Source organism: Loxodonta africana, chromosome 19 (genome assembly GCF_030014295.1).
Source record: "Loxodonta africana isolate mLoxAfr1 chromosome 19, mLoxAfr1.hap2, whole genome shotgun sequence".
NCBI lineage: Eukaryota > Metazoa > Chordata > Mammalia > Proboscidea > Elephantidae > Loxodonta > Loxodonta africana.
In genome coordinates this window covers 50,021,088-50,048,596 of record NC_087360.1, presented here as the reverse complement: position 1 = coordinate 50,048,596, position 27,509 = coordinate 50,021,088, and the positions used below count along the sequence as shown (strand labels likewise).

Below are 27,509 nucleotides of genomic sequence, written 5' to 3'. Positions count from 1 at the left end.
CTTCCAAAAAATTGGATAAAACCGGAACCAAACCCATTACCATCAAGTTGACTCTGACACATAGCAACAACCTACTTTATCCACACATATACACACGCACAAAACTATGACATTAAAACAGAAGTAACACATTGTGGGAGCACCATATTGTGGATGGATGTATGCATATATGCATATTAAATTAGGGTGAACAACTGTAACTGAACATGAGGTTCATCTTTGTCTTTTCTAAATAGGCAGCTATTAAAGTTCGTATAATTCTTACCAGTTAGTGAAGCAGCACATCCTCCTCGGACAACATTTACTCAACAAACAAGAAAGATAAAACAAGATGATTCGTTCGACAGCAATTTTCTAATTACATGCACTCTGGAGTCTTCTGCAGGAAAATACACTTAAATGGGACATAAACAATGACTTACAGAAACATTCGAAATTGCGTTTTCTCTAGAGCACATATTCCTCCTCTGGACAAGGCTCATCACAGATTGTTCTTCTGAAGCAGAAAAATTTATGCCAGCAGAACCTGTAGTAAACCCTGTTGTCCAAAATAATTACCTTTCAACAAAAATGTTTCCCCTGAATTCAAATGGGACCCATATGCACTGAATTCCCCTTCAGTAGAATTTCTTCAAATGCTTTCTCAAGGTCTCTTAGAAATGCCAGATACCTTTTTTTCCACTTAAAATTTTGAAGAAAATTCAAATCCAGGTGAAACGTGAAAAAATTCAGTTGTGGAAAAAAATCACAGGTATAAAGAGATTTTTTTCACAACTGTAAAAATAAATGTAAGCTTTTGAACAATTTGGATGAAGGACTATAGTTACTGGCACATGCTAGGTGCTCAATATTAAGTTTTGAAATGATTGAATAGATGGATGTGGCTGACATAATGTGCTTGATATTTATTGTAAATACTTTATCTAGCTGATTACTAGGTTAAATGGCTCTTCGAAGTAAACATATAGATCTGAATTCAGAGGACTTGTTTGTGTTCTTGTCTTACTTTTGTCGATTCTCCTTGTGTAAATGTAGGCACACATCAACTTTACATTCTTTTTCTTAAAGTGAAAGTAATAATAGTAACTCTTACTTTATATGGCTATTTTGAGATAATGTATTTAAAGCATGAGGCAGGAAGCAAACTTGAACCCCCTGTTCAATATTTATGTTATGATGCTGTCTTAAATAACTGATCATACTCAGTTCTTACGGCCAGCTTTCAAGGCTCTCTGTGGCTTCTTGCTTCAGTTTATTGAGGCTTTTTTTTGTTTGTTTTTTCTGTTTCTCGACAAAATCCCTTTCTGAGCCAGCCTTGATATTTTCAAGGCCTTTCTGAATAAAATATTTGTACCTCCATGCCCTTGCTCAAGGATTTCTTGCTACTTAAAATGTTCTTTCTATGTTTAAGTCCAGTGCATCTTATGTTCTCTGGGAAGCCAGCACTGAATACTTGTGTGTATACTAATAGATTCCTTCCCTGAAGTTGTGATTTAGTGATGGCCGGTGTTACACCATTTAACTCTTTATTTTTTACATATTAAATTCATATCTATAGTGCTAGTGTGTGTGTTTGTGTGTGTGTATGAGAGTGTATCTGGTTTGAAACTTCTCAGGTCAATTAAAAAAAAAAAGTTTTCTATGTTTGTGACATGTCCCTGACTCTTCATTCACCCTTATCTCCAAACTTCTGCCCTGGAAGATAGAAAGTATTCAATAAATACTTGTTGATCCAGGGGAATCCTTGCAAAGAACATCAATTTTATCTTTGAAAGAAAATAAAAATATTACATAAAATTGCCAAGAAATTCGAAGGAAATTTGGCCTAAATGATTTGAATGCTTTAGTGAGAATTTCATCTGGCAAATTGTATTTATTTTTATTTTTGTAATTTTAACTAGTGCATTTCCAAGTTCTTTCCTCTACACTTTAGCAATTTTAGGGCATAGTGAATACAACGGGATGAGCATGGAATGCTTCCACACTGTCTGGCAAACACACATAACTCTACTATGTTTACCTCCTAGTATACAGGTGACAATGTTCTCAGGTGTTGGGTGATATCTTTGAAGTACTTCACAGCAAGTATGTGGTTGATCCGTTAACAATAAGTTCTGACTAAAGAAACATTCCAAAAGAATTAATCTGATTTTCCCAGCTAGTGTTCTCCATGCCCTGATATCTCAGAATCTCATCTCCTTTCTCTAGTCACTGATCTCTAATTTCCATTCCTGTAGGGTGGCCAAGTTTAAAAAATAAAAATACAAGATGCCAAGTTAAATTTGAATTTCAAATAAATCACAAATAGGTTTTCATCATGTCTCAAATATTGGATGGGGCATATTATGCCACCAGGGTTTCCTATACTAAAAAAGTATTCATGCTTTAGCTGAAAGTCAAATGTAACTGAATGTCCTGTATTTTATATGGCAGCCATATCCATGTGGCTTTTTTATGTGCTGATAAACACCAGAAACAAACTCTAGTAGTTTCTTCATGATTCCAGCTCTTGTACTACCTGCAAATATGAGTCTTAAGTAACTGTATGGCTGATATTTTGATCCTGCCCCATCAGAGGTACTGGGTTCTGCCATATCACTCTTGTCTTACAAGCATAGACTGTAGAAGCTGTGACATCCTGTCTGCCCTGCAGCAGGCACATTGCTTCCACTGATGTAGAATCTTTCCTTTTTGCTAGGCACAGCTTATGACTAATAAAAACACTTCTACAGGTACAAGCCATGTCCTTGGGTGTTACCTTTGTGTCGAGACTATTGATCTGCCTTGTGCAAAGACTTAATTAGCAATTACTTGAAAAATTCAGAGTTCATAATACAGCTGACCACCTGCATGACAAGAGGACTTCTATATCCCGTAGATGCTAGCTACCTGGGTCTCACTTAGGTTAATCACTCCTCCAAGCAGTTATTATACAGTTGTGCCCTCTAGCTCTTACTGTTCAACTGTGCCCTCTAGTGGACCAGAGAAATGTGCCGCTGACATTGCCTGTCAGCTCTGCTGAGGATATGGACTTGTCTTTTCTCACTTCATCACACATGGTCACCTAGGTTAAGATTTGAATTGGAATGAAATAACCCTTCCTAACAATATTTTGGAGGAGGACTAAATACCAGGGTAGAACCTTGAATTTTTATTCATGATTGTAATTTATTGGGGCGTAGTGAATACAATGCGATGAGCACAGAATGCTTCCACACTGTCTGGCAAACACACATAACTCTACCATGTTTACCTCTTAGTATCCAGGTGACGATGTTCTCAGGTGTTGTGTGATACCTTTGAAGTACTTATAATGGTAACTGAATAAGCATTTATGGAATAAATTAATATTTATTATTAATGAATGAATAGATTAATGAATAAATAAACTAATATGACTCTAGTACATTTCTAAGGCTGTACCTGTAAGAATATATATTCAATTAACAGTTAATCAAGATCCCTGGTGTTTAAAACTTACATTCCAAAGGTAGTCACTATTCTTCACAGAATTTATCCTCTAGATTGTATACTTTCTTAGAGGCCAAAATCATCTTGGCATTGGCTTCTGTTATAAGATAGAATATCAGGCACCACAATACCTCCCCTACGTTGGCAACAATTCCAAACCATTAGCTAGGTTTACCAGGGTTTCTAAAGGCCTCAGGTTTACTGTATGTTATGGCATCTGTTATATTGCTAGAATTAAGAACTTCCCTGGGAATTCTAGGGCTTCCCTTGTTGTTTACTACCTGCCATGGACATCATCTTAAAGTTACAAATTTGCTCCCATCCCAGGACCGTCATGGCTGTGGCCTTCCCATTCCACCCACTAAACCCGATTCACAGCATTTTTCCTGGGGAAAATTTTTATTTATATGCCCCTGACTGTGGGTGGTACAAATGGTTTGCTCTTAATTACTAATGGAAAGGTTGGCAGTTCAAACCCACTCAACAGTGCCATGAAAGTGTAGGGCCTTGTGATCTGCTTCCATAAAGACTGCAACCATGAAAACCTTATGGAGCTCAGTTCTGTAACAGATGGGGTCACCATGAGTCAGAATCAACTCAAAGTCAATGGGTTTTGTTTTCGTATTTTTTTTTTGTGACCAACTAATCTTACTCAATGGTCCCAAATTCATTTGCTTCTAGTGAAAGCCATCGTGGGTGCTCTCCAAACTAAGGTGCACCTTTCCTCTCTCCTGACTCAGAGTTCAGGACTCTGACAGCACACAAATAGGACATACAGGTATCCCCTGCTTTTTGAAAGTTCACTTTATGCCACTTGACCTGTTTTTGCTAACTAAGAGAAATCTGGAGAGGATTTTCACTTTTATGAAAAAGGTGGAAAGCAGGAATAGTACTCAGTGTTTGTTTTGCAGCAGCTGTTAAAGGGGCGGTGCGCACCCTGAGCCCCAAGAGTGGCGTCTCCTTCACCTTGGGCCTCAAGGCCTTCTGTAGCTCCCTGAGGGTGGGGAAAGGTAGCAAAGAGGGTCTCCAGCCAGCCCTTCCCATCCAGGTAACCCCTTCCTTTTTCTACGGCGCACTCCTTTCCTGTTTCGCTTCTTTTGTCTACCGCCTCTCTCCAGGCTCCCAGCAGGCGTGATCTGCAGTCCCCAGCCTTCCAGACAGCCTGGGCAAGCAAGCCAGGGCTGGTCTCTGCCCCCTAACCCTAGGAGAGGGAGCCTGTGGCAGGGACACCCTGGAGGCAAGGCCAATCGCTTCCCACACCCCAGCATCTGCCATCTGCCACCTGTCAGCCTCTCTCTGAGGGCCTCTATCCCAGGCCTCAGTAAGGGTGGGTGGGGGAAAGGCAGGAGAAGCTAACTCAACCCCTCCTTCCTGGTGGCGTAGTGGTTAAGAGCTATGGCTGCTAACCAAAAGGTTGGCAGTTCAAATCCACCAGGCACTCCTAGGAAACCCTATGGGGCACTTCTGCTCTATCCTGTAGGGTTGCTATGAGTCAGAATAGACTTGACAGCGATGGGTTTTTGTTTTTTTTTCCCCTTGGCTTCTTACAGTTGCCTCATGGCCTCTGTCCTCACTTTGCCCCTTCTCTGCCTATATCCAGGGCCATACCTTGGCCATGGGGAGTGTCTCCCAGTCCCTCTGGGAAGGTTGAGATATTGAACTCTTGGACACAGGAGCTGGGGAGGGCGGTGCAGAGATTGGGGGTTGGTAGCCCTAACTCTGAAAGGGGGTGGTACTCGGGGCCTGTGTCCCGGTTAGGGAAAGTCTCTGTCCTGGGCAAGTTCCTTTCCCAGGAATTACACTCAGCATTTCATTATCAAGCCTCCATGTGAGCATCTGTGCTTTATCTTGATTTGTTTATCATATCATTCCTGCTTTTACGTTAATGTTATTTTAGATTTTATGTGTTATTTGGTATGATTTCATAGGCTATTTTTTCGGTCTGGGAATGTTCAAATTTTTTTCCCATGAATCGATGGTAGTTGCTTCTCCAGTTTATGCCATTTTGGCTTAGGAGAGGTTTCATAAGAACACTGTACTTTCAGATAGTAGGGGAAACCTATACTTATCAGCAGACATTGTTTTCTATCCTGGACATCTACATCCCATCACCCAGTACACCCTCTCATAGAGGCTCTGTTTTTCTTCCTTGTTGTTTCCTTTTATCCATAATCTCTGTACCAGTGTCTTCTAAAACTCCAAAATTCAAAAACATTTATCCTTGTCTAAAGCAACCTCCAAATAATGCTTTAGGTGAAGATTCACTACAAAACCATTGCTGACAGGAAACAGATATCTGGAAAGCTCCTCTGGATAGAAGACCAGATCTAGTATCTTCTTAATACCTTCAATTTGGCCTTTCTTAAATTTGAACAATAAGTGATTGTGATCATTCCCCATGACTTTTATTTTTAACTCCTTTTTTTTTTTTTCTTTCAGCTCCTGTTATCTATGTGAATGATCTTAATACCATTAGACTTTCCTCATCTGGGCCCACATTATGGGATATTTATAGTCTGATATTTTTGACACCAGTGTACACCTCCAATAACTAATGATTAAAAGGAAATAAATGGGCCATGATAATTGACCTTGGGTGTGGCCAAATCCCTGTGCAATACCTCTGATCTGATGGCCAAATAGGGAAAAGAGAAAGAAAAATTGGCCTTAAATGCAACACAGCAGAGGAAACAGAATTCAGTTCATAGCAAGTGGCTCTTGACTACTTTTGGTCTACCGTATTTAATTCTCTTTAATAACAATTTCTGTCACTTCTCAGTGAATTTTTGGCTATTAAATGTTAATTACTCCTAATAGCCCTATCTTTTAGATCGAAGTCAGAACTCACTATACAAAGACATCTTTAAAATAATTCTGTATAACCTCTTCTGTCTCCTCTCGTACATAATAATCTAGAATTAAGACTACAGTTTTGCTTTTCTACATGGTTCACTTGAGGGAATATTTTCTCTTCCTGAACACCTAAAACTATGTTTTTTTCCTCACCACATTTGCGTATACATTCCTGTTCTTTTGCTCATATTCTGAGCTCCACTTTGCCTTAAGAAGACCTCAAGATCAAAATCATCTGTGGTGGCAATGGACATCTCTGGACCTCTATGTATGTTATTCCTTCTTCTCAGATAACTTCTCCTCTCTGTTTGACCTGGCTAATTCATATCTCAGCTTAAATGTCACTTCCTCAAGGAAGCCTTCCCTGACTTTAAGAGGTTTGACATCCTACATTGCTTTCGTACATATATCTCCTATCATACAAAATAAAACTCACTGTATTGTAAGTCTTTCCACAAGATTATCGACACCTTTAAATTATGGTATTGGTGAAGAATATTGAATATACCATGGACTGCCAAAAGAATGAACAAATTTCTCTTGGAAGAAATATAGCCAGAATGCTCCTTAAAAGCAAGGATGGCCAGGCTATGTCTCACATACTTTGGACATGTTATCAGGAAGGATCAGTCCCCAGAGAAGGATATCCTGCTTTGTAAAGTAGAGGGTCAGCGAAAAAAAGGAAGATCCTCAACGAGATGGACTGACACAGTGGCTTCAACAATGGGCTCAAGCATAACAATGATTGTGAGGATGGTGCAGGACTGGGCAATGTTTTGTTCTTTGTATAGTGTAGCTATCTATGAGTTGGAACCGACTCTACAGCACCTAACAATAACAACAACAGCAATTAGCTACCCGAAAGCAGGACTCATTTTTTCTTGCTTGGAGTTGACTTTCCGGCCCTAAACACAGTGTTTTGCACATGACCAGGACCCAAAAAACATTTGTAGAATGCATGAATGAATGGATGGATGGATGATGGATGGGTTTCAGATAATTTGTCTATTTAATTGGCAAAGTTTTTTGATCTGTGAAAAGAGGCAGAGGTTGACATTTGGTTTTATATAGGCTACTGCTCAGGAAAAGCAGACATTGCTTGCTAATGATTACTTGTGTGCGTGTTTTTAGTTACCAATAAATGTTTGTACATTTTTACAGGAAAAATTTGAAACTGAATTGAAGTATAAAATGACAGTTAATGGAAAAATGGTGGTGCTTTATTTGAAAAAAAACAAGTAAGTGTCTTTATTTTTGATAGTATCCTCATCAACAGCAAGTTAACAAGTGGAAAATGGGCTAACTGGGTCTGTTACTGCTTATGGCTCTCACAGACCTTAGCTAATCAGCTTTTGCTCTCAACTAGCCCAAGGGGTTCAGTGAATATTGTTTCTACTGAACTAGTAGAAACACCCTGGTAATGTTCCCATGCTCCTAGTAATAAAACATGATAATTAGTTGCAAACAGACACAAAATTTATCCAACTTTATAAAACATCAGATAAAAACTTTTCAGAGAAATTCGCTATAATTTTTAATTCTTTCCCTATAATATTGTGTTTTATTCCTCGAACACTGAAAGATTAGATAGTAAAATCATTTGCTACTAGAAAAGAATAAGAAATATGTAAGTTAAATAAAACACGAGGACCAAAGTACAAATTAGTGGTAAAATCAGAATTGGACTCTACTGACTTCAATACCAGTACTCTTTCTATTCTACTATCTACTAGCCTCCCTCCCCATTTTTCTCATATATGACATTGTCCTCTCATTATTCATTGTCCTCATTTAGTGTATTACACGTAGTTTGTCTTAGTTATCTAGTGCTGCTATAACAGAAATACCAGAAGTGGGTGGCTTGGAGAAACAGAATTTTATTTTCTCACAGTTAAGGAGGCTAGAAGTCCGAATTCAGGGCACTGGTTCTAGTGGAAGGCTTTCTCTCTCTGTCACCTCTGGTGGAAGATCCTTATCTCTTTTGAGCTTCAGCTCCTGGGCTATTTTCATGTGGCTTGGCATCTGTCCTCCCCATCTTTGCTTGCTGCTCTGTGCCTACCCAGCTTGGTTTATATCTCAGTGGTGATTGGCTTAAGATACACCCTACATTGATAGGACCTCAGTAACATAAAAAAGAAAACCCTATTCCCAAATAGGATTATATCCACAAGTATAAGAATAAGGAATTACAACACATATTTATGGGTGACACAATTCAATCCATAACATTCCACCCTTTGGCCCCCCAAAATACATGTCCTTTCTATATAAAAAACACATTCACCCCATCACATCATCCCAAAATCTTAAATCAACTCAACATCTAAAATCTCATCTTCTGAATCATCCAAATCAAATATGGGTGAGACTTTAGGTGTATTCCATCCTGGGTCAAAATTCCTCTTCATCTGTGAACCTTTGAAATCTAGAATACAAGTTATCTACAATGGTTGAAAAGGCACAGGGTAGACATTTCCATTACAAATGGGAAGAATTGAAGGGAAGGAAGGGATGAAGGGCACCATGCAAGTCCAAAACCCAGCAGCATGATTTACATTAGCTCTCAAGGCTTGAAAGTAGTCCTCTGTTCTTTGGGACCCATCTGGGCAATGGCCCTGCCCTTCAGACTCCGGGTGTTGGCCACGCCTCCTGGATTCTGGCTGGAGGCCACTTGGCCCTGGGCTTCAGCTCCACCCTCCATGCCCACTAGGGTGACAATTCCGCTCCCTTGGCTTTGGGCAATCTCATTCTCCTAGTTCATCAGCGTGGCGACCTTATCCTCTCAGCTCTCGCAGGCCCAGGTTATCTGTCCCTTGGGCATGGCAGCCCTGCCCCCTTAGTTTTGGCAGCAGCCTCATTCCCCTGCACTTATGAACAGCAGCCTCACACTTCTGAACCACAAGTATACGGGTACAGAATTACAACATATTTTGGGGTGACACAATCCAATCTATAGCATAGTTCCTGCTGAATCCAACATTGCTTTTCAATTTTTAGTGCCACTGCTCTCACCTAGACCTTGATCAGCCTATATTTCAAAATCAGTTTTTCCTAATTCTGTGCTTTCAATCTCTTTTAATCTCTAGTTCGTTCCATAAAGGACAGCAAGATTTTTTCCCCAAATATACAACTACTTGTAGTAAAAAATCACAACTGACTGGAGTTTGGAAAAAGTGTGGAAGTATAGTGGCAAGAGTATAGGCTTTGGATCCAGGCAGACTTAAATTTGATTCTCTGCTTCTTGAATTACATAGCCTCATTTTAGAAACAGGGAGAATGATATTTCTCCTATGATGGTTGAAAAAATTCAATTAAATGACGCATGTAACGTATCTGAGTAACAGTGCCCGGTATGGAAATGGTATTAAATATAAATTATTTACTTCTCTTTTAAAAACACATTCAAACTCCTAATTTCTGGTGGGTAATTGAAATAATTTTCAGAAGTTCAGTGAAAATGCTAGAAGGACCCTAACTACCAAATTCAAGTCAAGTTCCAGTAAACTTTCTTCTGCCACAGTTGTTAATGGTCACTGGTAATTAAAAACGACTGGGTGCAAAATGCAGTTATTCTAAACTAATGAGGAACATTGCCTATTTCACTCACTTTTATTGACTTAGTTCTCTGCGCCACATCTTTCTCAAGCCTCTCCTCAACAAGTATGCATTATGCATAGTTCTATGAGGGAAGGAAATGCTGTTTCATACTACTCAGGAATGTCCCTGCCTCTCTCAATCTTTCCATTTTAAGCACACTTTTCATGCTTGCACCTGTCTTGAAAGGTAAGGAGGAAGAGCTCAGGTGTTAAAACTTTCATGCATATCCAGTGAAAGCTTATGCTTTGATTACTGGACTTTGTAATTAGCAGGAGTAACTATGACTTGTTTTTTTTTTTCCTCCAGGGATCTCCTCGCACCAGGCTACATGGAAACACATTACAATTCCACTGGAAAGGAGATTACCACCAGCCCACAGATAATGGTATAGGAGTCTCCTAGATTTATTGCTAATTGGGGTGCGACTCATAGAACCAAAGGCAGTATCATTGCCAGCCATCGAATTTATACCCCTGGTGCTCTTTTCAGCGATAGTAATTACTAATCAGTCCTCCAAGTTTTTTGCAGTTTCCACCAGAACAAAGGCATTCCTTAACAGATGTGGTAACCCTCTCCAGCTTTCAAGAGCTGCCTGTTGGAGGACGAGTAGAAGGAGCTTGTTGTTAGAGGAATGAAGAGTTAAACACATCAGGTGTTCTAGTCAATGCCCATCACCTGTCTGAATTATGTGGTTTCTCAAACTGAAGAATAGTACCTCAGTGATAGAATTGTAGAATTCCATTCTTTCTTTCAAAAAAATTCCACTTTTGACTCTATTTGTGTGTTTGTTTTGGAGCCTCTCTTTGCTCAGACTGAGCAGATACCAGGGTACAGCAGTGACAGGGGTAGTATATCATTACCTTCCTTCCTGAACTCCGTTCTCTACTAGAAGCCCTTCAAAAATTGCCTTCTATGACAGTGATACAAAGGTTTACATGAGCCAACTCCCCTTCCATCCCAAAGTAGAAAGGTGTCCTTGAATGAATACCTATATGAAAAAGTACTAGGATGGGCATTCAGCTCCCAGTGGAGGTAGGGAAAGTTTTGCTGACCTAGTGACTTTGGTAGAACTCTTTGGATAAAACAAGACATAAAAACACAGTCTAAATTATCAGAACACTGGAAAGAGCTTGTAGGATTTTTTAAAGATAAATTTCAATGAGCAGTTAGACAATAATAAGAATAAATGTCTGATGTTTGGGGGCTCAAGGTTTAAATTCATACATGTAAGTTTGTTTCTTCCAAACAGTATTTACCTCTGCTGTCCTACTTCAGCAACACCCACATTTTATTAGTATTTTCTGGCGTTTTGAGATCATTGACTAAAAGTTAAAGTTTTTACCATAAAAAAGCTTTTTAAACAAATTTCTCAGTTGACTGTTGTCTAGTAGAAAATGGTTTAAAAGTGTTAAAGAGCCTGTTTCAATATTTCAAATTCAAACTTAGTAGTTTTAACACACATGTACTTGCCTTTACTAATCTCTTTTCGCTTTTAATTAGGATGACTGTTATTATCAAGGGCACATCATTAATGAAAAAGTTTCCGATGCTAGCATCAGCACATGTAGGGGTCTAAGGTAAGACTTTCTGGATGTTTTATATTTACCTGTGATTGTGGTGTGCTTCTTTTCTAAACCCAAAGAATCAAAAATATAATTCATTTTTTCTATAGTTGAGTATGAATCTGAAATCCTTGAAATTTTTGAAATTTGAAAGATAAAGAATTTCTCTTGATAGTGTTTTTCATTTGCTTGTTTTTAAATATAGGTTTTCATTGTAATATTGGAGTCAGAATATTTAGAGATTTGGAGCTCCTTTTCTCCATCTTTCCTTACCATAAACTTTCTCTCTAGCTTGTCTTATCCAAGCTTATGACATCCATTTCTTTCTGTATGTAAATGACTCCCCATGCGTCTGTATGTTAGATGTCTCTTCTGACACCCAGACTTGATTATCTAATTTTCTTTTTCCTTACCTCCAGTTGGATATCTTAAATAAATCTTAGTCTCAATATGTCCCAAGTCAAACTAATTATTTTCTCCCAAATCTATTTTCCCAAAGTTGCTTACCTCAGTGATAAATGTGATCAAACAACCACTTGTCCAATCTGGAAATCTAGGTTCCTTGATGACTTCTTGCCTCTCAACTACCCATTTTCAATAATTATCAAGCCCAGTCGATAATATTGGAGTTCCTGGGTGGTGCAGATGGTTAAATGCTGAGCTACTATTTGAAAGGTTGGTGGTTTGAACCCACTCAGAGGTGCCTTGGAAGAAACGCCTGGTAATCAGCTTCTAGAACGTCACTGCCTTGAAAACCCTACACATATGGGTTTCCATGAGTTGGAATCAACTTGAAGGCAATTAGTTTAGTTTTTGTTTTTTATTGATAATATCGTCTAAATATTTCCTGAGATTTTTCACTACATTCTGTCTCTACTGCCACATTATGTTCCAAATCACCATGATCATTTATGTGGATGACTGCAATAAATGACCTAATTCATCTCCCTACATTCACTATTGTTGTCTTCTAATTTTATGTACATTTCATCCAGTGTCCTTAATATATGTTCCTGGTGGTCTTTGTACATTTTTTTTTGTAGCCAACTATCTATGAATGATGGTATATTTCTGTGATTATTTGATACACATCCATCTTCCTCGTTTGAACATAAGTTCCATGACAGAAGATACCATGACTCTCTTTAACTATTTGCCCTTAGTCCAAGGCTTAATAAATAATGGGTACACCGTAAATATTGTTTGAATGAATCTTTGCTCAGGGCCTCAGCAGAGACAATTGGGAATAAACTGATAATATTCATTGATCACATGCTTTACGGGTTATTTCCTTCAGTCCTTACAACCATCTTATTAGGTAGGTATTATCATTCCCATTTTACAGATGGAGAAACTGAGGCTATGTGAGTTTAAGAAATTTTCCCATGGTATCTAAGGTAATAAGTGATAGACCCAGGATCTGAATCCTCACCTATATGACTCCAAAGCCTCTGTCATTTCCAGTGCACGTTTAGAGCAGACATGGCGTGAAAATTGGAAGAACATTGGACTGAGAGTGAGGAAATGTCTAATGTCAGCACTGGCATGGGTTGCTCTATGGCATTGCAGAAGCCACTTCTCCCCAAAAGGTCCCATTTCTTCATAAAGAAAATAATTGCAGATATTCTCTAAGAGTAACTTCAGCTGTAATGTTTCACTGTAGTTTATTGCCTCTAGTTTATGAGCCTGAACTCTTTTGGGGATTGATTAGGATTTCATAAGGTCTCTTTCTGGAATAAGTCTATAAACGCTAAATCAGGAACATTTTGTTAAGAAGGCTGGATTCTTACGTTTTTCAGAGGCTACTTCAGTCAGGGAGATCAAAGGTACTTCATTGAACCTTTAAGCCCCACAAATCAGGATGGACAAGGGCATGCACTCTTCAAGCATGACCCTGAAGAAAAGAAGGCTAACAGCACCTGTGGGTTGGATGATGTGGTATGGGCACATGGATCTCGGAAGAATGCAGTCCCACCTGCCACCAGGCTAGTTGTATGTATGATTATTTTTTCTTTGCTATGTCTGTTATGTATTCTGCCCTGGTTGCCCTTAGCAGCTGCAGTTTTCTTAAACTTTATGGAAATTTTTTAAATTAATAGGACATAGAGATAACAATCATAAAACCTTTTGTTAAAATGATAATTTATTTAAAAATACTTAAGGCTCAAATATAATGATCAGCAATGTGCAGGGTTAAAAAGAAGTATAATACCTGCCCTCAAGACACAGGTGGCTTTCACAATACTTTCTGTAACCTACAACAAACCACAGAGATGTAAAGTACTATTATCATTTTGAGATAAAATATCCTACTGTTTTGAACTCATTCAACACATTCCTCTTAAAGTACTATCATAGGGGCTGAGGTATAGCAATGAACAAAACGGACATAGTATTTGCCCACAAGAACTTAGAATATCCTTTCATGTATGGAATGCTGCTTCCAGCTATAGAAGAAAAATACGATTTTGTTTTCAAAACTTTGAAGTGTATATCAAAATATTTTTGTCATAATTATTTTCACTTCCCTCACGATCCACTTCAAATCCAGTCATCTCCTGTAAATGTTCTTAGAATCCGTAAGCACTGGGTGGTATTGATTTAAATGAAAAGTCTGGTAGGTTCAATTTGCTGTGGGTTTAAATTCTACTGGTGATACTGAGAACCCAGAAGAGCCACTCCTAGTTGTAGTCTTTATATGTTCCCATGAATGTTCACCTCATGGTTCTCTTTATGTTAACTCCTGGGCCCTCTGTTGCAATTCTTCTGTAACTGTGTGGAAATAGCCTTGTTTTCGTGATGTCGTATTATTGTGGTTTGCCTCCTGTTTCACTAGGGCTACTCCTTCTCAGTTTGTTTTCCTTTTGCTGGTATTCCACCTCTGGCTGACAACAAAGCTCAGTCCTGGCCCCTTTCTTTGCTTTATGTACACATTCCTCCTAAGTAGTCTCATCTTGCTCTATACCTTTTTGAAATAGGTGTTGTTGTTGTTAGTTGTTGTCAGGTTGGATCTGACCATTGGCAACCCTATGTGCAACAGAACAAAATGTTGCCTGGTCCTATGCTATTAGTTCTGTATCAGGTAATATTGTGTTGTGACCCGTAGGGTTCCTACTCTGGGAGCTCTGCTGAAACCTGGGCACCGTGGATGATCGTGCTCGTGTTTAAAGTACTGGTGTCATAGCTTCTTCCAGCTTCATAGCGACACGCAAATCACCACAGTATGACAAATTGACAGACCGGAGGTACTATGTACTAATGTTGTTGTTAGCTACCATCATGTCAGCCCAACTCATGGGTTTTTACTGGCTGATTTTTTTGAAGTAGAGAGCCAGGCCTTTCTTCCTAGTTTGTCCAGTCTGGAGGTTCCACTGAAACCTGCTCAACATAATAGCAAAACACAAGCCTCCACCGACAAACAAATGGTGGCTGTGCTTGATGTGCATTGGACAGGAATTGAACCCAGGTCTCTAGCATGAAAGGTGAGAATTTAACTACTGAACCACCACTGCCCCCTTTGTACTAACAAACAAAAAAAACAAACCCTTTGCCTTCAAGTCCATTCTGACCTATAGGACAGAGTAGCACTCTGGATTTCCAAGGCTGTGAGAAGCAGACTGCCACATCTTTCTCCTGTGGAGTTGTGTTGTGATCCATAGTGGGTTCGAACCAGTGACCTTTCAGTTAGCAGCTGAGCACTTAACCACTGAACCACCAGGGGTCCTCTTGTACTTATACCTGTTGCCATCAAGTTGATTCCAACTCATAGTGACCCTATAGGACAGAGTAGAACTGCCCCATAGGGCTTCTAAGGAGCACCTGATGGATTTGAACTGCTTACTTTTTGGTTAGCAGCTGTAGCTCTTAACCACTACACCACCAGTGTTTCCCTTTTGTACTTATAACCTATTAAATATTATTATTAAATGTTGTTGTTGTTCTTAGTTACTGCTAAGTCAATTTGGACTCATATTATTATTCAAATAGATACTATGTATTACTTGGAGTCCCTGGGTGGTAAAAATGGTTAACAGCCTTGGCTGCCAACCAAAAGGTTGATGGTTCATGTTCACCCAGAGACACCTCAGAAAAAGTACCAAATGTATACCCCTAGCCTTGGTCTCTCCTTTGAAGCCCAGCTGTTATAATTGATTACCTACTTGATGTATCCAATTGAATGTCTAATACGACGAACTTGTGTGCCGTCTAGTAGATGCCAACTAATAGTCATCCTATATGATAGAGTAGAACTGCCCCATAGGGTTTTCCAGGCCGTAATCTTCTTTTTTTTTCCAAATAACAAGTATTGTATTTGGAGTGTTGTTATTCAAATAAGCAAAGATGTTATTCATGTTTAATCATATGAATAGTTTCAGGGTTATAGATACATATACACACAAAGGCAGGTGAAATACAAGTCAGCAAAAGACTGAAAATATTTTATACCCAGGTTTGGGCATCCCATATGGCGACTGAGGTACAATCATTATATGCTAAATTATAAACAGAGTCTACAAGGCCTTAAAATTCAATACCAGTTTCATTTCCCATATTACCTAGAATTTTCAGGTAGCAGTAAAGCATTAAATTAGGAATTAAAAAAAAAATAATAAACTGGCTAAAGTTTATGCAGCAACTGGATTCTAATGGCCATAGGTCTTGTCCTCAGTCTCTCATGAATATGGATGGAATTTCAAGCAACAGAAAGATGGAACTTTCTCCTCTTATTGGTAGACAGGCTCCTGAGAGCTCCAGCTTAAGTCTGTGGCCCACCACTTAAAAGATAGTTATTCTGATGACGTATTGATCTGTTGTCAGTCTCCAATTAAATATAGCAAAAATTTTCAGTCATGGGATATAAGAACCCCTCCTCTCCCTTCCCTTCCCCTATCCACCTCAACTAACCTTCATGTATTAGGTTGCAACCTTCAGTCTGAAGGCACTTCACAGACAGCTTGTAGCCTAGAAGTGAAGTGGATTTTGCCTTTAAGTAGATTGCACATACATAGAACTCCACTGGTTTGTATTTCTGTGCTATTTGGTAGCTCTAGCAGTTATTCCTTGTTACCCTTGGTGGTGGTGGTGGTTGTTAGCTGCTGTTGAAACGATAACCAACTCATGGTGGCCCCATGCACTACAGGTTGTGATCTGTAGGGTTTTTGTTGGCTGGCTAATTTTTCAGAAGTAGATTGTCAGGCCTTTCATCCCCAGGCTGTAGTCTTTAATGGAGCAGATTGCCTGGTCTTTTCTTCCACGGAGAGGCTGGTGGCTCGAACTGCTGATCTTTTGGTTAGCAGCCGAGTGCTTAACCATTGCACCACCAGGGTTCCTTATCACAAACTTAAAATAGTCAGAATAGAGCTACTGAATTTTTTTTTTTTTTGCTTTAAATTTTTTTTTTTTCTTCTTTATTGTACTTTAGATGAAGGTTTATAGCACAAACTATAGATGGGGGTTTACAGCACAAACTAACTTCTCATTAAACACTTACTACACGTATTGTTTTATAACATTGATTAACAACCCCATGACAGGTCAACACTCTCCCTTCTCCACCTTGGTTCCTTATGACCAGCTTTGCTGTCCCCTCCTGCCTTCTAGTCCTTGTTCCTGGGCTGTTGTGCCCCTTTAGTCTCGTTTTGTTTTATTGGCCTAATCTTTGGCTGAAGGGTGAACCTCAGGAGTGACTTCATTACTGAGCTAAAAGGATGTCCGGGGGCCATACTCTCAGGGTTTCTCTAGTCTCTGTCAGGCCAGTAAGTCTGGTTTCTGTGTGTGTGTGTGTGTGTGTGTGTGTGTGTGTGTGTGAGTCTACATTTTTCTCCAAGTCTGTCCTGGACCCTCTGTTGTGATCCCTGTCAGAACAGTCAGTGGTGGTAGTCGGGCACAATCTCATTGTACTGGACTCAGTCTGGTGGATGCCGTGGTAGTTGTGGTCTGTTAGTCCTTTGCACTAATCTTTGCCGTGTATCTTCAGATTTCTTCATTCTCTCTTGTTACCGAAGGGGTAAGGCCAGTGAAGAATCTTAGATGGCCACACACAGGTTTTTAAGACCCCAGACACAACTCATTAAATTAGAATGTAGAGCATTTTCTTTATAAACTAAGTTATGCCAGTTGAGCTAGATGTTCCCCAAGACCGTGATCCCCACAGCCCTCAGCCCAGCAATTAGGTGCCTCAGGGAGTTTGGTTATGTCTATGGGGCTTCCATGACCTTGCCTTGTACAAGTTTTGTGCCGGCTTCTGCAGTATTGTGTACTGTCTTACCCTTCACCAAAGTTACTACTTACCTATTGTCTTATTTAGTGTTTTCCCATCCCCACCCCTCCCCTCCCTGGTAACCATCAACAATTGTTTCTTTTTGTATGTAAACCTTTTCATGAGTTTTTACAGTAATGATCTCATACAATATTTGTCCTTTTGTGATTGACTTATTTCACTCAGCATAATGCCGTCCAGATTCATCCATGTTTTGAGATCCTTCGCAGATTCATCATTGTTCTTTATCGTTAAATGATATTCCATTATGTGTATATGTGTGTGTGTGTGTATGCTGCATTCATCTATTGATGGACATCTAGGTTGTTTCAATCTTTTTTCTATTGTGAACAATACTACAGTGAACATGGGTGTGCATATGTCTATTTGTGTGAGAGCTCTTATTTCTCTGGAATATATTCCTAAGAGTGGAATTGCTGGATCATATGTTTTTTTTATGGTATTCTAGCTTTCTAGGGAAGCGCCATATCATTTTCCAAAATGGTTGCATTATTTTGCATTCCCACCAGCAGCGCATAAGAGATTCAGTCTCCCTGCAGTCTCTCCAACATTTATTATTTTCTGTTTTTTTGATTTGTGCCAGTAATGCTGGGGTGAGATGGTATCTCATTGTTTTGATTTGCATTTCTCTAATTGCTAGTGATTACAAGCATTTCCTCATGAGTCTGTTAGATGCTTTCATGTCTTCTATGGTGAAGCATCTGTTCATTTCCTTTGCCCATTTTTTAAATGAATTATTTGTCTTTTTGTTGTAGAGGTACTGATTTTCCTGTAGATTTTAGAGATTAGACCTTTGTCTGATTTCTAGTAGCCAATTTTTTTTTTTTTTCCCCTCTCTGTAAGTTCTTTTTTTACTCTTTTGGTGAAGTCTTTTGATGAGCATAAGTGTTTAATTTTTAGAAGATCCCAGTTATCTCGTTTATCTTCTGGAGTTTGTGTGTCGTTGGTTATAGTTTGTATCCTATTATTGCCATTTATTAGGTGTCTAGTGTTGATACTATTTTTTCTTCTATGAACTTTATAGTTTTTGGCTTTATATTTTGGTCCTTGATCCATTTTGAAATCGTTTTTGTGTATGGTGTGAGGTATGGGTCCTGTTTCATTTTTTTGCAGGTGGACATCCAGTTTTGCCAGCACCATTTGTTAAAAAGACCATTTTTCCCCATTTGATGGGCTTTGGGCCCTTGTCAAAGATCAGGTGACCACAGGTGAATGGATTTACATCTGGATTCTCAATTTCTGTTCCATTGGTCAATGTATCTGTCATGGTACCAGTACCAGGCTGTTTTGACTACTGTAGCTATATAGTAGGTTCTGAGGTCAGGTAGCTCGAGTCCTCCTATTTTGTTCTTCCTCTTTAATAGTGCTTTACTTATTTGAGGCCTCTTCCCTTTCCATATACAGTTAATAATTAGTTTTTCCACCTTTTTAAAGAATGTTTTTGGTACTTGGATTGGGATTGCATTGGATTTGTAAATTGCTTTGGGTAGAATTGTCATTTTCACAATGTTGAGTCTCCCTATCCATGAGCATGGTATGTTTTTCCATTTATGTAGATCTCTTTTGGTTTCTTGCAGTAGTGTTTTGTAGCTTTCCTTGTATAGGTCTTTTATATCACTGGTTAGATTTATTCTTAAGTATTTTATTTTTGGGGGGCTGTTATAAATGCTGTTGCTTTCCTGATTTCCTTTTCATCATTGTCTTCATTACTGTATAGGAATCCAACTGATTTTTGTATGTCTGTCTTGTATTATGCTACTCTGCTGAATCTTTTTATTAATTCCAATAGTTTTCTTGTGGAGTCTTTGGGGTTTTTTACATAGAGTATCACATCATCGGCAAATACGGACAGTTTTACTTGTTCGTTACCAATTTGGATGCCTTTTATTTCTTTTTCTTAACCTATTGCTCTAGCTAGGACTTCCAGAACAATATTAAATAGGAATGGTGATAAAGGGCATCCTTGTCTTTTTCCTAGAACTACTGAATTCTAAACACCAAACGAAAACCATTTTCCCCTCATTCTCCCCCATCTCTGTTAACAATACCTTTATTTGCTCATGCCCAAATGTAGAAGTTGTACTTAATTTCTTTCCTTCATCTCTTCTTATATGGTGTTGTTGTTGTTAGGTGCCATTCGGTCAGTTTCAACTCATAGTGACCCTATGTACAACAGAAGGCAACACTGCCCTATCCTGTGCTATCATCACAGTCATTGCTATGTTTGAGCCCGTTGTGCAGCTATTGTCAATTCATCTCGTTGAGGGTCTTCCTCTTTTTCACTGACCCTCTACTTTACCAAGCATGATGTCCTTCTCCAGCTACTGGTCCCTTCTCACTTCTAAGGAGCACTCTGGCTGTGCTTCTTCCAAGACAAATTTATTCATTCTTTCGGCAGCCCATGGTATATTCAATATTCTTCGCTAACCCCAAAATGCAAAGACATCAATTCTTCCTCAGTCTTCCTTATTCATTGTCCAGCTTTTGCATAGAAAATACCATGGCTTCGGTCAGGTACACCTTAGTCCTCAAAGTGACATCTTTGCTGACTTAGTCATCTAGTGCTGCTATAACAGAAATACCACAAATGGATGACTTTAACAAAGAGAAATTTATTTCTTTACAGTAAAGTAGGCTAAAAGTCCAGATTCAGGGCATCACTCCAGGGGAACACATTCTCTCTCTGTTGGCCTTCTCATCAATCTTCCCCTGGACTAGGAAGTTTTCCATGCAGGGATCCTGGGTCCAAAGGACTTTTTCTGCTACTGGCATTGCTTTCTTAGTGGTATGAGGTTTCCACTCTCTGCTCACTTCCCTTTCCTTTTTGTCTCTTAAGAGATAAAAGGTGGTGCAGGCCATACCCCAGGGAAACTCCCTTTACATTGGATCAGGGATATGACCTGGGTGGGGGTGTTACAATCCCACCTTAATCCTCTTTCACATGAAATTACAATCACAAAATGGAGGACAACCAGACTATACTGGGAATCATGGCCTAACCAAGTTGACATATATTTTTGGAGGACACAATTTAATCCATGACATTTTCTTTTTAACACTTTACAGAGGTCTTTTGCAGCATATTTAACCAACACAATATGTCATTTAATTTCTTGACTGCTGCTTCCATGGGCATTGATTGTGGGTCCAAATGAAATAAAATCTTTGACAACTTCAACATTTTCTTTGTTTGTCATGATGTTGCTTATTGGTCTAATTGTGAGGGTTTTTGTTTTCCTTATGTTGAGGTGTAATCCATACTGAAGGCTGTGGTCTTTGATCTTCATCAGTAAGTGCTTCAAGTCCTCTTCACTTTCAACAAGCAAGGTTGTGTTATCTGCACATCACAGGTTGTTAAGGAATCTTCCACCAATCTTGATGCCACATTTTTTTTTATTGTGCTTTAAGTGAAAGTTTACAATTCAAGTCAGTTTCTTATACAAAAACATATACACACATTGTTATGTGACCTAGTTTCTCTCCCAATAATGTGACCGCACACTCGTTCTCTCCACAGTGTATTTCCTGTGTCCATTCAGCCATCTTCTGTACCCCTCTGCCTTCTCATCTCACCTCTGGACAGGAGCTGCCCACTTAGTCTCATGTGTCTACTTGAGCTAAGAAGCACACTCCTCACCGGTATCATTTTATGTCCAGTCTAATCTTTGACTGAAGAGTTGGCTTCGGGAATGGTTTTAGCTTTGGGCTAACAGAGAGTCCAGAAGCCATGTCCTCTGGGGTCCCCCCAGTTTCAGTCAGACCATTAAGTCTGGTATTTTAACTAGAATTTAATTTCTGCACCCCACTTTTCTCCTGCTCTGTCAGGGACTCTCTGATGTGTTTGTTCCCTGTCAGGGCAGTCATGGGTGGTAGCTGGGCACCATCTAGTTCTTCCAGTCTCAGGCTGACAAAGTCTCTGGTTTATGTGTCCCTTTCTGTCTCTTGGACTCGTATTTTCCTTGTGTCTTTGGTGTTCTTCATTCTTCTTTGCTCCAGTTGGCTTAGGAACAATTGATGCGTCTTAGATGGCCACTTGCTAGCTTTTAAGACCTCAGATGCCACTCACCAAAGTGGGTTGCAGAGTGTTTTCTTAATAAACTTTGTTATGGCAATTGACCAAGATGTCCCCTGAAACCATGGTTCCCAGACCCCTGCCCCTGCTTCTCTGTCCCATGACAATCTCTTCTTTTGTTATAGGTTAATTTAGTTGTTCTATCTCTGTTTGTGTTAGTTTAGGTAGGTAGTGTGTTTCTAGAAATTGGTTCATTTCCTGTAGGATTTCAAATTTTTTGTAGTGCAGTTTTTCTTAGTATTCTGTTATGATTCTTTTAATTTCAGTTGAGTCTGTTGTGATATCCCCCAACTCACTTCTTACTTGGTTTATTTGCTTCCTTTCCTGTTTTTCTTTTGTCGGTTTGGCCAATAGTTTATCAATTTTGTTGATCTTTTCAAAGAACCAGCTTTTGGTTTTGTTAACTGTTTCAATTGTTTTTCTATTCTCTAGTTCATTTAATTCTTCTCTAATTTTTATTTTCTGCTTTCTTCTGGTGCTGAGGGCTCTTTTTCTGTTTGTTCAAATTGTAGGGTGAATTCTTTGATTTTGTTGCTTTTCTTCTTTTTGGATGTGTGCATTTATTGCTATAAATTAACTTCTGAGTACTGCTTTTGCCTTGTCCCACAGGTTCTGATAGGATGTGTTTTCATTCTCATTCAATTCAATGAATTTCTTTATTCCGTCCTTAATTTATTCTAAAACCTAGTAGTTTTTGAGCAAGGTATTGTTCAGTTCCCATGTGTTTGATTTATTTCCTTACTTTTTCTGTTATTGATTTCTGCTTTTATGGCTTTATGGCCAGAAAAGTTGCTTTGTAATATTTCAATGTTTTTAATTCTGTTAAGGCTTGCTTTATGTCCTAATCTGTGGTCTGTTCTGGAGAATGTTCCATGTGCATTGAAAAGAAAGTATACTTGGCTGCTGTTGGGTGGGGTGTTCTGTATATGTCTGTGAGGTCAAGTTAGTTGATTGTGGCATTTAGATCTTTCGTGTCTTTATTGAGCCATTTCAAGATGTTCTGTCCTTCACCAAAAGTGATGTGTTGAAGTATCCTACTATTATTGTGGAGCTGCTTATCTCTCTTTTCAATGCTGTAAGAGTTTGTTTTATGTACTTTGGAGCTCTGTTGTTGGGTGCATAAATATTTATTATGGTTATGTCCTCCTGGTGTATTAACCCTTTAATTATTATACAGTTTCCTTCCTTATCCTTTGTGGTGGATTTTACTTCAAAGTCAGAAATTAATATTGCCACTCCTGCTCTTTTTTGATTTTTGTTTGCTTGATAAGTTTTCTTCCATCCTTTGAGTTTTAATTTGTTTGTGTCTTTAAGTCTAACGTGTGTCTCTTGTAGACGGATGGTGTTTTTTTATACATTCTGCCACTCTCTGTCATTTTATTGGTGCATTTAGTCCATTTACATTCAGCATTTTTATTGATAGGTATGAGTTTAGTGCTGTCATTTTAATGTCTTTTTATTGTGTGTTATTGTTCACAGTTTCTTTGTTCCACTTAATTTTCTATGCTGAGTTGTTTTTCCTTATATATTTTTTTCTCCTCTTTTTCACTGGTGTTGCTTTTGTATTTGCTGATTATGTTTTTCTTGTTTTTTATTTTGTTGAGTAGGATTTTTAGTTTCCTTTGGGATTACCTTGATATTTACCCCAATTTACTAAGTTTAAACTAATTTTTTTTCTGTTATATCACCTTGAGTTCCTCTCCGTATGAAAGATCTATGACTACATTTTTTAGTACCTCTTTTTTTTTTTTTTAATGTTGTCATCTTTTCATAATGATGCTTCTTTTTCCCTGTTTTGAGCATTTTAGCTTTGATTTATTTTTGTGATTTCCCTATCTGGGTTGATATATGGTGGTTCTGTCCTATGTTCTCATCTTGGGTTTTTATATGATGTTATTGATTTTCTGAAAACCCTGGTGGCTTAGTGGTTAAGTACTACAGCTGTTAACCAAGTGGGTTGCTCTGAGTTGGAAATGACTGGATGGCAGTGGGTTTTTTGGTTTATTGATCTTCTAACTGGAGGACTCCCTTTAGTATTTCTTGTAATTTTGGTTTGGTTTCTGCAAATTCCCTAAACTTCTGTTTATCTGGAAATGTCCTAATTTTGCCATCATATTTGAGAGACAGTTTTGCTGGATATATAACTCTTGGCTGGCAATTTTTTTTTCCTTCAAGGCTTTGTGTATGTCATCCCATTGCCTTCTTGCCTGCATGGTTTCTGCTGAGTAGTCTGAGCTTAGTCTTATTGAATCTTCTTTGTGCTGACTTTTCATTTATCCCTAGCCACTCTTAAAATTCTCCCTTTATCTTTGGTTAGTTTGATTATAACATGTCTTGGTGAATTTTTGGGGGGGATCTACCTTGCATGGGGTTCAATAAGCATGTTGAATAGATATCTTCTTATCTTTCACAGTATCAGTGAAGTTTTCTGCCAGCAAATCTTCAACAGTTCTCTCTGTATTTTCAGTTATGCCCCTCTGTTCTGGTACTCAGTTACATGTATTCCTCTTGATGGAGTCCCACATAATTCTTATAGTTTCTTCATTTTTAAAAAAATTATTTTATCTGATTTTTCCTCAAATATGTTGGTGTCAAGTGCTTTATCTGCAGTCTTACTACTTCTGACTTCTATTGCCTCAATTCTGCTCCTATGACTTTCTATTGAATTGTCGAATTCTGAAATTTTATTGTTAATCTTCTGGATTTGTGTTTGCTGTCTCTCTATGGATTCTTTCAGCCTATTAAATTTTTCATTATGCTCTTCTCTAAAAGGCCATCTGTTGCTTTGTCTGTGTGCTTATCGGCTTGTTCTGCATTGTGCCTGATCTCCTTCCTGATCTCTTGAAGAGTTCTGTATATTAATCTTTTGTATTCTACCTCTTGTAATTCCAGGAAGTTATCTTCATCAGGAAGATTTCTTGATTCTCTTTTTTGGGGAGCTTGCTGAAGCCATCATGGTCTCCCTCTTTATGTGATTGATATTGACGTTTATCTCCAAGCCATCTATAAATTATTGTATTTATTTATTTTATGTTTGCTTACTGTGTCCTAGCTTCTTGTTTTATTTAGTTTTGATATACCCAAATAGGCTGCTCGAGTAAGTTAGTTTGATTATTGGTGTCTTTGAAGCTCTAATGCCCTGTCACCAGGTGGTTAGAGCTGTTACTAGGTATGTGAACCCAGGAGTCCATTTACTTTTCTTGTATAGTTCAGCTCAAGTGTTCAGGTAATCGGTCACCAAGTGCGTGGTGCAGTCCTAGATGAGCAGGGGTGATTGGCGTAGGCGCAGGTTTCTGGCTGCAGTAGGGGGTCATGCGCCGAGCAAGGCAGGGGGCTGACAAATGCGCCTGAGTGTCTGTGAAGAAAACATGTCCATGTTCCCTAGAGTGCATAGGTGGTAGGTTTTGCAGCCAGACTGTGGGCACCCAGTACTATTCTGTTGGCTGTAAAGACTGGGAGGTACCATTTTCCTTGGACCCCTGCCACAGGTGGCTAGGTGACTTGGGTGGAGCCACCAGTCCTCAGGCCTCTGAAGTGGGATGGCAAGGACCCTGCTTAATAGGCAGAGTGGTGTCAAATGTCACGAACTTGCCTCTCCACTGTATAGCTGAAACAGTTGAAGTTAGAACCTCAGGTATATACCCTCTTGTACTTTGCTAATGAGGGCTTATGCTTTTGAAATGGGCCACACAAGTCTATGCAGGGGTGAAGAGTTTTTCAAAGCCTATGAACCCCTTATGTTTGTGCCTAGGCAAAGGAGCTGTTTCTGAACTGAGTTCCCAGTTAAGGGGAGCCGGCGGATTATTTTTTTCCTGTTTGTTAATTTTTTTCCTCTCCAAGCCTGGGAGGATCGCTCAGGGCACATGACAGGTCCTACTTCCAGCCAAGGGGATGTGGCACTCTCTGAAGCCAGCTCAGACCCTGTGCAGAGAGGGAAGGGGGCAGGTAAGTGAGAGAGAGGTTTTTCCCAAAGGAATGTTTTTTGTTCCATGCAGTAGGTTAGACACATGTACTTATCTTTTGCTGAGTGTCACTTTTCGCTGATTCTGGAGGTGTGAGTAGACTCTGCCACCTCACGTCAAAAATGCATCTTGAACGCCACTGCTTGTCACTGCTGGTCCCAGCTGATTCTAGCCTACAGGGTGCTAGCTCCTGTCAGGTCAGGTCTGGCAACTTCTTGCTGATTCTGAATCATCTCTCCCTCCCCCTACCACTCAGTCTGATTCCTGAACTTTGCCTTTGATGTTTAGGGCTCCTAGATTGTCATAGTTAATCAATTCACTTGTTTTTTCAGGTCTTTGTTGTAAGAGGGACCACAGGAAGCATCTGACTACTTCACCATCTTGGCCCCACCTCCCCACATTATTCTCCATGTAGTCCAGCTTCTCAGATTATAAGTACGATGAAAGGATACAACCCTGACAACAACTTTTCTGATTTTAAACCATTTGGTATCCCCTTGTTCTGTTCAAATGACTGCATCTTGGTCAATGTACAGGTTTTGCATGAGTACAATTAAGTGTTCAGGGATTACCATTCTTTGCTATGCGATTCATAATTTGTTATGATCCACACAGTTAAACGCCTTTGCATAGTCAGTAAAACATAAGTAAACATCTTTCTGCTGTTCTCTGCTTTCAGCCAAGATCTGTTTGACACCAGCAATGCTATTCTTCATTCCATGTCATCTTCTGAATCTGGCTTGAATTTCTGGCAGTTCCATGTCAATGTTCTGCTGCAATCATTTTTTGAATTATCTTCAGCAAAATTTTACTTTTTGTGATATTAATGATATTGTGTGATAATTTCCACATTCTATTGGATCATCTTTCTTTGGCATTAGAACCAATATGGATCTCTTCCAGTCAGTTGGCCAGGTAGCTGTCTTCCAAATTCTTGGCATAGACAAGTGAGCACTTTCAGCATTGCATCCATTTGTTGAAACATCTCGATGGGTATTCTGCCAGTTCCTGGAGCCTTGTTTTTCACCAATGCCTTCAGTGTAGCATGGACTTCTTCCTTAAAATATCCTTGGTCCTTGTTCATATGTTACCTCCTGAAATGTTTGAATGTTGATGAATTCTTTTTGGGGCAATGAGTCTGTGTTTTCCTTCCATCTTCTTTTGATGCTTCATGAGCCTTTCAATATTTTGCCTATAGAATCCTTCAGAATTCCTACTAGATGTTTGAATTTTTTTTCAGTTCTTTCAGCTTGAGAAATACCAAATGTGTTCTTCCCTTTTCATTTTTTAACTTCAGATCTTTGTACATTTCATTATAATACTTTACTTTTTCTTCTCCAGCTGCCGTTTGAAATCTTCTGTTCATCTCTTTTACATCATCATTTTTTCCATTTTCCTTAGCTATTCTATATTCAAGAGCAAATTTCAGAGTCTCTTGTGACATCCACTTTGATCTTTTCTTTCTTTCCTGTCTTTTTAATGACCTTTTGCTTTCTTCATGCATATGTCCTTGAAGTCATCACACCACTTGTCTTCAGTCATTAGTGTTCAATGTATCAAATATATTCTTTAGATGGTCTCTAAATTCAGGTGGGATATATCCAAACTTGGCTCTTGGATCCTTGTTTAAATTTTCTTCAGCTTGAACTTGTGTAAGAGCGATTGATGGTCTGTTTCATCGTTGGCCCCTGGCCTTGTTCTGGCTAATGATA

The 27,509-nt window shown here is 39.0% G+C and overlaps 1 protein-coding gene across 1 annotated transcript in view; it reads left to right on the top strand.

Annotated features, from left to right (window-relative positions):
- Positions 1-27,509, top strand: part of ADAM28 (ADAM metallopeptidase domain 28) — an 81,946-nt gene that overhangs the window by 5,810 nt on the left and 48,627 nt on the right. Inside the window, exons 3-6 of the mRNA XM_064271935.1 lie at positions 7,486-7,562; positions 10,228-10,306; positions 11,422-11,498; positions 13,283-13,475. Coding sequence (XP_064128005.1) covers positions 7,486-7,562; positions 10,228-10,306; positions 11,422-11,498; positions 13,283-13,475 — 426 coding nt within the window. The remainder of the gene's footprint in view (positions 1-7,485; positions 7,563-10,227; positions 10,307-11,421; positions 11,499-13,282; positions 13,476-27,509) is intronic.